The 10,872-nt window shown below is 48.3% G+C and overlaps 1 protein-coding gene across 1 annotated transcript; it reads right to left on the bottom strand.

The window, feature by feature from the left end:
* Window positions 1-9,587: 9,587 nt before the first annotated feature.
* On the bottom strand, window positions 9,588-10,405 carry LOC142802939 (uncharacterized). The gene is made up of 2 exons (XM_075888023.1): window positions 10,262-10,405; window positions 9,588-10,154 (listed from the first exon to the last, which is right to left on the bottom strand). Exons 1-2 carry the CDS (start codon window positions 10,403-10,405, stop codon window positions 9,588-9,590), a joined length of 711 nt encoding a protein of 236 aa, XP_075744138.1.
* Window positions 10,406-10,872: the final 467 nt, after the last annotated feature.

A 10,872-nucleotide genomic window follows, 5' to 3' on the forward strand; every position in this document is an offset into this window, starting at 1 on the left:
GCCGTGGTAGCTCAGTGGTTATGCATCAAACGTGTTATTCGAAGGTCGCAGGTTCGCTTCCTGCCCACGGCAAGTTATCTTTCACCCACATTTCTTTACCATTACAATCTGATCTAATAACTTACTCTTTACTTTCCGTAGCATTATTGTCTCAATAATATTGTGTTAAACACGGAAAAACAAGCCCTTAAGTATACATATATATTCCTATTTTGGTTCCTATTTTTTCAGTTTTGCACTCTGGCTTCCTCTTTATTCGTTCAAATTTCCTACGTAGTAATAGTTGACGTGTTCTGCACCTATTATCACCTAACAGTGATCGAATAACAAAATGAAGATGATGTCGGTTAGGCGCGAGTGTGCGCTCAGATGGCTAGGCTACATGTGAATGAAAACTGACAGACAATTATGCTAAAGAAATCATAGGAAATGCTAAAAAAAGTAATTGTAATGCAATTGTGAAGAAAAAAATGTGGACAAAAGATAATTTGCCGGGGGCAGTAACTGAACATGTAACCTTTAAGTAAAGCGCCCGTTGTCACCACGGCTGCGTTATTGCATCCATGGACCCGCTTGACGTTCAGTTCCTTGCAGCTGAGCTGTCGCTACTCGCTTGTGGCCTACAGCGGCAAATGCGTCAGGCAGGTTCGCTATACCCACTACTTCAGAACGCCGTTTAGTTCATAAGTCAGTTTTAGTTCATGTAGTTTTCTGGTGCACGCGCGAAAGTTTGTGAGGAATCGTTCATGCATGGTAAAGGACCTCAAATTTAACCTTTTTCAACACTGCAACTAATTAGGTAGCGAGCTTTCATGGTATCAAAATGTATTTTGGTCTCACACATTTTCAGTGCAACTCATGGCTTTATCTGGTGAAGAAGGCACGGTCCGCACTTTCGCACGTATTATCTGTTCTCAAGACTGCAATCAGGTCTACCCTCCTCCAGATGCTATCTTGGAACATACAGTGCGCCATCTATAGTTAATGGGCATTGCGAATACAACTCATTTTCTAGACATTTTACCATGAACAAATGCGTGAGAACGCATAGTTAAAAACATTGTGGTCTAGAGTGGAGTAAACAAAGTGTGGTAAAAAACTCAATTATCGGTATAGTAGCACACCTTAGTGGTTACACCTTGTGGAAATCCATGCATATAAAGTAGGAAGAGTGCAATGAACTGTATCCTGGAGAACGCCAGAAGAAACATCAGCAGAACATGAGTCGGAAGCATTGTAGCGTACATGCGAGAAGCCATCAAACAAACAAAAAAAACTGCAATCAAGTCTACGAGTTTAGATTTATGTAGGAAGAGGCTAAGTTTAAATCGTAGTTGATGCCACTCGCTCTTTCTGCAGACGTAACATAACTGCGACGCTTCTGCTTGAGGAACCAGAGAGTATGAAAAGGGAGTCGTGATCACTCAGGAATGCCTCGAGGGAATTGTGGTGAGTTTTGTGATATTCGGCAAGCTATTCGGAGGTTTTCTCAATATTATCCAAGCATTCAAGTTGCCTAGCAACAAAGTTATACCAATAATGAAATCTGTTGCGGCTAAGTGGCTGAAAGGTTACCCAAATGTTGCGCACGCATAGTGGCTGCCTTGTTACTATTTGTAGCACCGTAACAATATGTTCTTCAAAAGTTGCTCAATGTTGTTGATACTCAACTACACAGTGTTGTCATAATGTCACACATTGTCACAGTACACAACGTCACAAAGTACACAATGTCATAGTGTGCCAACGTTGCCACATTCCACACTTTATTTGCAGTAATGTTGCCCATGTGTTGCAGGAACTTCCAAGCGGCATCGCAGAAACATAGCATCAGTATTGAGGCACGCTGCAGTGATGTTACATAAAGGTTGCCAAGATACTGCAGAATCTTTTAAAAATGTTTCTTCAGTTGATGGCGATGTTGCTCCTAATGTTGCGAGAATGTTTCAATATGTGGACATTAGCCGAAATTGGGCAATGTTATAAGCCAAAAATGAGTCACCAATGAGTGCTACAGTTCTGTGCGTAGCGAGAAACAAACGTATAAAAAGAACAATTTCCAAGAGGGCCTCATGGAATTTCGAAGTGTAGTAATGAGTTACTGTTGCAGAACAGCATGTGTAGCTCTTTTCTCGAAATAGTGCAATGAGACGTATTTTAAGATGCTGTCATAATATTAAATTTTTCGTAAGTACTTGTGTATTGGAGTATAATTAGGACAAATTCATTGAACATTAGGAGCATAAAATTAGTGGTGGCTAGCCAAGTGTATTGGAAACAATGTGAGCTTCGTTTGCTTCCGATCCATTTTTTTCTCTGTCTTAAAATCATGCTTTGTAAGAGTTGAAACACAGCGTGAGTGCACTTGCGTGTAAAGAACAAAAGAAGGAGGGTTCATACTTACAACCGATCTATGTGATCTCCGCAAGCAAAGAGCCCTTTTAGTGTATTCTCTTTTCATCTCTTCTGATTTCGACAACGCGTCTCCCACGTTTGTTACGTCAAATGCGTGCATGAGCTCGTGGCCTATTACCTGCAATACCAAGCCAGGGGTAATAAAAAGTTGAATTTTTGCCCAATGCACCAATGATTGATCGCTATAGCAATGAATCTACAATCATTGTAAAAGTATTTTCGAGTATCTGCCCTCTGTAAAACAACAAAACTAATATGTGCTCCTCAAACCAAAGAGCGCTCTCTCTGCGCATAAAGTAACCCGATCACACATGAGTCTTGGAGATTGACTTTCAGACTTGCGTTGTGAATACAGAACACGCTGAAACAAAACGCGATTTGTTCCCTATCGCTCTTAGCGACAACAGAAGCCGCAACTTTAGGTGTAAGTGCATTGATATGCCGGGATATTAGCGTAGACAACCACGCTAATGTAAAAGCTAAAGATCTATTTCACCGAGAAACAAAAAAGGATGGTATAATCAGAAACTAAATATCAACAATTTACATGTTGGACAAAGCGCCAACCTCGTGGATAGCTAATGAAGTAAAATGCAACTTAGTGAAATAGGCTCTTGGTTAGTAATATAATATCACTGAATGCAATGGTTAGTGCGTCGCTGATTTAATCGAGACAATACTACCAACTAAGTAACCTTTCACAATGTATTGAACAACAACTAGCCGTCTACAGGGGTTCAACTACTCTTACAGTGAAAAAAAGAAAAGGTTAGGCAAAGGGAAAAACTGTTCACTGCGAGTACCGGTCACCATTAACTTCTCTATTAGTTACGTCGTTCTCTACATCGAACCTAAGCGCACGCACCATAAGGAGCACCATGAGGGACGTCATTTATATTTCGCCGCCACACCTTGGAACATTTCTATATCATATCGTAGCACAAATATATATAAACTCTCTTAAGTGTTAAGCATGGGTCATCCAACAACAACTGTGTCAACCTTAGCACTCGGCCAAACTCAATTTCCCTTACAAAATGAGAAAGAACTACACACGTTAAAAAATAAGTTTGTTCAGTTCTTTTCCATACTACTTTTATTACCAATGATTTTTGGCAGTGCCACTTGAACTTCACAAATATGGTGGCAAAGTAGGCACCAAGAAACCTCGCTACAAATAGATTGTCTCATGCATTGCTTCAACAAAAGCGTTTTTCGTATTACTGAGTACCGTGAGTTTTGTTTTATACTTTCCTGCAGCAGCTATTTTTCACTTTTTAAGGTGTGAGTACATTCAGTAAATTGCACCATCTGCTGGAATTTGTTTAGAAAAAGAGGATGTAGATCGAATGCATCAAATATTTTGATGGAAATCTACACGAAGCATGTTATTACCGAAAATTTTGATATTTGTCTGTAGGCGGCGCATGTGCACTAAAACAAAGTGATAAACTTGAAAAAAAAAACCAACCTTGGTCTATGTTACGACATTTTCAGCACCCTAGGATGGGCCAAGAAACAGAGAAGAAAAAAAAAGAATTATATTTAGATTGTTATTGACTTTTTCCAGATGAAATTTCTCGAAGGTCTTGCTGTTTTAGTCGACAATAAGGAATTGATGTCTAGTGCTACCATTGCCTAGCTTTGTTTTGGGGCAATAGAAATCGACTGAATCTGCAACATTAAAAAGAGTTGTAGTACCGTGGAGGCGTCCGACGTAGACGTGCCACCATCACAGGTTAAGTGAAATGACGAGACGTACTGGAGGAAGCGAGCTGTCGAAGTAGAACAGAGGCGTTGGCGTTCAACCAGCTAGAAGCATCAAACAATCTAGCTCCGCGTGCCACGAGCCACCAGCGCTCGTCATTTTTTTCATTAGCCGGCTGGCCGCCACTAGCACTACGCTACAAGGGCTCCCCGCCTAGCGTGTTACGTGATAAAAAAATGGACAAAATGTACAAGAGTGTCCGGGCCGCGAATCGAAGGGTCCGTGAGCAGTCCAGGTCGTCAACGGGAGGGACTATCGGAAATCAGTGGGTTTCTGGCGGGCGACACTGGGAATTGCGCAGCGGACGAGGGTGGCGACGCAGGTACGCTGTTGGAAGGAGCGGGTGAAAGTTGGGGTGAAGGGACCCATTTGGCATTTACCAACGACAAGGTGAAAAATGGCCAAGGGCCGAGATCACACTCGGACCGTTTCGGTGCGGTCGGTTGTCGCGCGCACTCGGGCACTGATACTTAAAATATGGATTGTAGCATGCGCGTAATACGGTCAGTCCAGTGGGTCTAGTTGTACGTCCTTGCTAGTGCTGGTGGGAACGTCGATAGGGAGTGCGGTAAACCCTGGTAGCGTGTTGACGGTGCTGGTACCGTCACTTCCGGTGGCACATTAATTACCAGCTGTGGGTACCGCCTGCTCTGCTGAGTAGGGTGTAGACAAGTTAGAAGTCGTGCGCTTTGGACCGACGAAGCGCGACATGGCTTAGCGCGGTGACGAGCAGGCTCAGAGGGCACTGATAGATAGGTTTTCCCGGCCTTTGACGACGTGTAACGCGTAGTAGTACGCCGATAAGTCATCGCGTTGTTCGAGCGAGAGCCGATGTTGGGTGGCGCGAGATTGAACGGCGGGTCTTTGGCTTCAGAGTTGTCAAGGACCGTCGACGACGTTGAAATGCTCGAGCACGCGTACGGAGTGGTGGGCGGAGGGATTACTTGCGCTACTGTTGGGGCATGCACGGTGTGCTCCACCTTCAGTGAGCCAGGCGTGCGGTCCTAGGGATTTCCTGACATCGTCGCAGCATCATGCGCGTTCAGCCGTACATGCTCACGGGCTTGAACTTCTGTGGAATACATTGAGGATGATGCTAGTAGGTGCCGGCAGTCCACGAGGTTTCGAGCAGCAGGCACCGTTGTGCCGGGGAAACTGATGGCGTGCAGTGTCACAGCGGGCTCTGGGTCCATATTGTGAGTGATGTCGCGGGTCTGCACAGGTGGCGGGACAGGCGGGGAGTATGCAAGAAGGTCAGCTGGCCCAGCTGAGGTTGTCGAATTGCCCGGGACAGACAGTTCAGCCGACCAGGTTACCACAGCGAATGTGATGGTGCACGGGGCAGCAGCCGGTGTCGAATCTGCGACGGAGAGAAGTGGTCATGCCTTTGTTGGCATAACCGGCAAACCGGAGGCAGAATGCGGAACTCCGGGGTCGTGGGTTTATCGAACACCAGGTCGATTAATGTGGAAGGTTGGTATCTGTTACTTGTGTGGCCAGTTGTTGTCGGTAGAGAAAGTGTTTGGAGTGGCTGTGGTTCGGGAGCCGTCCTGAAAAGTAATGAGCCAGATGCCGTTGTGTCACTAGTGGGAGGAGGAGCACGTTTGAGGCCGTAAAACTTGAGGACGGCATCTCGCAACTCATCGTACGGGAGAGGGCTCCAGGGGAAATACGTAACGTGTCGTTTGAGGTTATGTGGAAGATGATATTCTAACACCTCGTGCATGAACTCTTGGATCCAAATTCCGTTGTGATACAATGCCGCCGCAAACTGCTCGAACAACGACTCCAGGTGTCAGGTCCGTAATGTCGGGAGTGGTGGGTCGAATTGGGGTGGCCACTCTTGCGCTGACTGGAACATGGCCGCGGAGCTTGGTGGCAGTAGTGCAACTCCGGTCGCTTGTTCGTGTGTCCATGGTCACCATTTGTAGCGACGTGACGGCCTCCGACGTAGAAGTGCCATCGTCGAAGGTTAAATGAAATTACGAGACGTACAGAAGGAAGCGAGCTTCCGAGGTAGAGCAGCGGCCGTGGTGTTCAGCCAGCTAGAAGTATCGAACGTTCTAGCTCTGCGAGCGCACGAGTCACCGGCGCTCGTCATCTTTTTCATTAGCCGGCTGGCCACCACTAGCCCTACGCTACAGAGTTGTAGGAAGACGTGCGGTGTTTGGTTTGCTACATCATTTATTTATGCCTGCTCTGGCATGGACGTCCACAGACACTGCCGTTCTTGCTGGCGTCGTCTTCTCTCGTGCTGGCTCGAGTACGCGGAGCAGCTGCAGCACAACTTCTTTATCTTCTCCGAGACGCTGACGGCTTGCCAAAGCCCCGCCCCGCCCCCCCCCCCCCCCTAGCGAGGTCGCCCGTGCGCGAAAGAGCGAACCCTGTGAGCAGTTTGTAGGTTCTGCTATTGCGAAGCGCGTTCGTCTGGTTATCGTGGATGGTTTGTAGTCTTCAAGAATGGCACCAATGTCGAGAAAAGCTGGCTTTATGCGGTCAATGCAGAAACTGTCTTCGCGTTCATTAAACAACAAAACGAAAGGCTTCGGGCCACGCTTGACGACCTTAAGGGGTCTGTCGTAAAGAGGTCGCAGTGGTGGTCTAATTGCGTTATGTCGTACGAAGACAGGGGTGCAGTCGCAGAGCGCATGACTCATGAAACTTCGGCGTGAGTGGTGACGTGCAGGAATAGGTGACACATCTCTCATGGCATTCCTGAGGCGACTGGCATAATCAGCTACGTCGAATGGTGATACCGGTGACGTGTCAAAAAAACTGTCCAGGAAGCCTTAGGGAAGTGCCAAGTACGAGCTCAGCTGAGGAGCTGAGCGACACCGTACGTGTCGTGCTGTGCAGGGCGAGGAGGACGAATGGTAGTCGCTTTTTCTAGGGTATCAACGATTGCAAAGCCATGAGCGAAGATTAGAGTTGGCACTGAATTCGCTCAACCATGTCAATCGACATTGGGTAATAGGTCATCGTCCTGATGTGTTTGACACCAAGCATTCGGGACAAGGTGCGGAAGAGCGCATAGTCAAATTGACGACCTCGATTCGTTCTAATGGTCTCGGGAACTCCGTAGCGGTTTATCCACACCGTGATGAGTCCGCGGGTCACTGACTCTGCCGTGATGTCGGCCAGAGGTAGTGGCTCTGGCCACCGCGTGAACCATTCTACACAGGTTAGCATATACCGGCTGTTTTGCGATGGGGGCAAAGGGCCTACGAGGTTCAGGTGCACGTGACTGAAACGCGAGTCGGGAGGCATCAAGGCACCCAGTGGGCTGACCGTGTAGCTGTGGACATTGGTTAGCTGGCATTTTAGACCAGCACGTGTCTATCGGCGGACGTCGATGTTCATTCGTGGCCATAGTTGTCACCCTGTGATGAGGCGCTGAGTCGCACGTATGCCGTGGTGCGACAAGGAATGCATAGCTTCGAAGATTCTGCGGCGAAATGGTCCTGGACGTAAGGGCCAGGAGAACCGGTAGAGGGGTCGCAAAGGAGAGAAATCTCGCAGCCTGGAAGTTGGACATCTTTGCTTTTGAGGAAATTCTCTTGGAGTTGCAACACCTGATGTTCGCTGTCGTCCTGTTGTGCAGTAACCATGACTGCTAAATCAACTGGCGGGTGGTCATTCCTAGTTGCGTTGATTTCTAATCTGGAAAACGCGTCAGCAACGGGGTTGTCTTTGCCACTGTTGTGCTGGATATCAATTGTGAACTCCGATTTATAGGCAAGCTGGCGGATCTCAACTGGGGTGTGAGCAGAGTTGGTAGCAGTCGATTGACCCGTAAGCGTCTTGTGGTCGGTGAGGATATGTAACAGCCGACCTTCTAGAATGTGTCGAAAGTTCTTCACAGCCGAATAGGCCAGGAGCAGTTCGCGACCGAATGTACTATAACGACACTCGGTCTGTGAGAGCTTCCGTGAGAAAAAAGCGACCGGCTGCCAAACTCCGATGACCAACTGCTGCAAGACTGCTCCTATGGCGACGTCCGAGGCGTCCATTGTGAGTGACGTGATGGCGTCGCTCTTTGGATGCGCGAGGGGCGTTGCGTGAGCCATAGCTTCCTTGATGGAACTGAAAGCTGTTTCTGCATCACCCGTCCAGAAGATGGAATGTTTCACCGGATAGAAGTGCGTGCAGTGGTTGCAAGGCGGCAGCGCATTCAGAAATAAACCAACGGTAATAGTCCGAAGAATTCACGTTTCTTCGTATTTATTGGTCGTGGAAACTGAAATATAGCTTAAACACGCGCGGCCGGTGGAGAGATCCACGCGAAACCACGTGATAGCCGAGAAAGTTCAGTAAGGGAACGCCGAACTAGCTCTTTGGTCCGTCGACGAGTAGTCCATGTTTGCGGAGTCGTGTGAAAACCTGACGCAGGAGAAGTTCATGATCTTCTGCAGTGGTGCTGATGACAAGTATGTCATCAATGTACGCGAAGCAAAAGTTCAAACCACGAAGTACCTGGTCCACGAACTGTTGAAAGGTTTGGGCTGCGTTTCGTAGACCGAAGGGCATACGCGTGTATTCAAACGTGCCAAAGGTGTTATTATGGCAGCCTTCGATACGTCGCAAGGCTCGACAGGTAGTTCGTATTATGCTTTTATTAAGTCAATTTTGCTGAATACCGTTGAACCATGCAGCAACGCCGTAAAGTTCTGGATGTGAGGTATCGGATAGTGGTACGGTGCCGTCACTTTGTTGAGGGCGCGGTTGTCGGCGCATGGTCTCCAGTCTCGTGAGGGCTTGGGAACCATGTGTAGCGGTTACGACCAGGCACCGGAAGAGGAGCGGACGTATCCGAGTTCAAGCATGAGCTCGAATTCTTGTAGCGGTCAGGAGCGAGACGACGAGCACGTGCAAACACGGGCGCTCTTACTGTCACTATGTGATGAGTGACATTTTAGCGTATCGGGTCTTTAAGAGATAAAGCACGAAAGAGGTCGGAAAATTCTTGCAGAAACGTAGACCACGGCGTGGAGACTTTGGCATGAGCTTGCGCGAGACGCAAGGGTGGCGAATTTGATGTCATGCCTTGAACTGTGACGAGGGTATCAAAATGCCTGAAACGGCTATGTCGTAGGTCTACTGCAAGCTTAAAACGCTAAAGAAAAACCGCTCTGATGATGGGTACACGCACGCCAGCGATTAGGAAAATCCACCGAAACGTGCGTCTAAGGCCGATGTCAAGCGTAACAGACCTGTGTCCGTAGGTTCGTATGGTTGAACCATTGACCGCGGTGACTGGCGGCGAGGTCTGGCGTCGTCGGCGGTCCTCCAACGAAGGAGGAATAGCACACAATTCACACCTGGTCAATGAAGTAGCGGACTTTGGAGACGTGGTCTGTGACGTGGAATAGGCGGCTGTAAGTCGGGTCTGAAACACTGGCCGCCGTCAGTGCGTGGCCTGTGCGTTTCCCGCTAACTGGCATGGCTTTTTGCACTGACGAGCTCGAGCTCCGTATTGATTGTGGTACAAGCAGACGCCCCGAGGCAGACTTGGCGATCTGTCGTGGCTTTGGCATCGTTGTCGTGACGCGTTGTGGCGGTGGTCTACCTTGAGCATGCTCAGTTCAGTGACCTTGTGCTTGACCTCTTCTTTAACTTGAAGAAGGCGGTCCAAGCAGTCGTCGCGAACTGGTGCAGAGAGGGTAGATTCCCATGGTCTCTCGATCGCAGATATGGACGGCGCACCAATATTCATAATCTTGTCCGCCATCCTCGCTAGTGATTCGAGCGATACGCTCAAAATTATCCGCACCTGATTTGTCAGTCGCTGTAAGAAGAGTTCGCGTACAATGGATGCATCCAATGCGGCAGAGTGGTCCCCAATCAAGTGTCGCATGCGACGCAGAAGCACGGTAGGCGTTCGGTCACTGAATTCTTCCGAGGTGAGTAGCTGCTGCAGCCTACGCTGTTCCGACTCAGTTGTCCGGCGTATGAGCCCTTCTTTAAGGATGTCCTAGGGATTGTCAAGAGTTGGAGAACGCAGAATATCTCTTACGATGGCGATTACAACACGCGGTAAAGCACCGAAGACGTAATTGTACCTCGCTGTTGCGACGTTACCCGGTGTCGTCGGAAGAGTGGCTCGACGCTGATGAACCAGAGTTCAGAGTCCACCTGCCAAAACTCCGCAAGCCTGAGGGTAGCGACGACAGCGTCAGGTACCGTGGGACTCGGCGTGGCGTCGCTGTTGGGTGTGGTGTCCATGGTCAGCCGAAATGAACAGGGCTGAACAAGCAGAGTTGGCTATGATGTTAAGTGCGTTGTCAAAAGGTCGAGTAGGTGCGCGGTGCTGCTCGAAGTCCGGGTGACCACTTGTAGAAAGAAGTGCGGCGTTCGGTTTCCTACGTAATTTATTTATCCCTGCTCTGACATGGACGTCCAGAGACGCAGTCGTTCTTGCTGGCATCGTCTTCTCCCGTGCTGGCTCGAACACGTGGAGCAGCTGCGATAAACCTTCTTCGCCTTCTCCGAGATGCTGTCGGCTTGCCATGGGATTATAGTATGCATATCACATTTTATTTGGTTACTTTTGTGTGTACGTCATACTGTATATTTCATTCAAACGTGATAAATATGTACAAAAATTACGCCATGTCGCGCTGAAGGTGGATATGTAGATGAGAAGCAGCGGCCAGATGGTTAGTATGAGCGGCAGATGGAGAATTTATTGA

Source organism: Rhipicephalus microplus, chromosome 3 (genome assembly GCF_043290135.1).
Source record: "Rhipicephalus microplus isolate Deutch F79 chromosome 3, USDA_Rmic, whole genome shotgun sequence".
Lineage (NCBI taxonomy): Eukaryota > Metazoa > Arthropoda > Arachnida > Ixodida > Ixodidae > Rhipicephalus > Rhipicephalus microplus.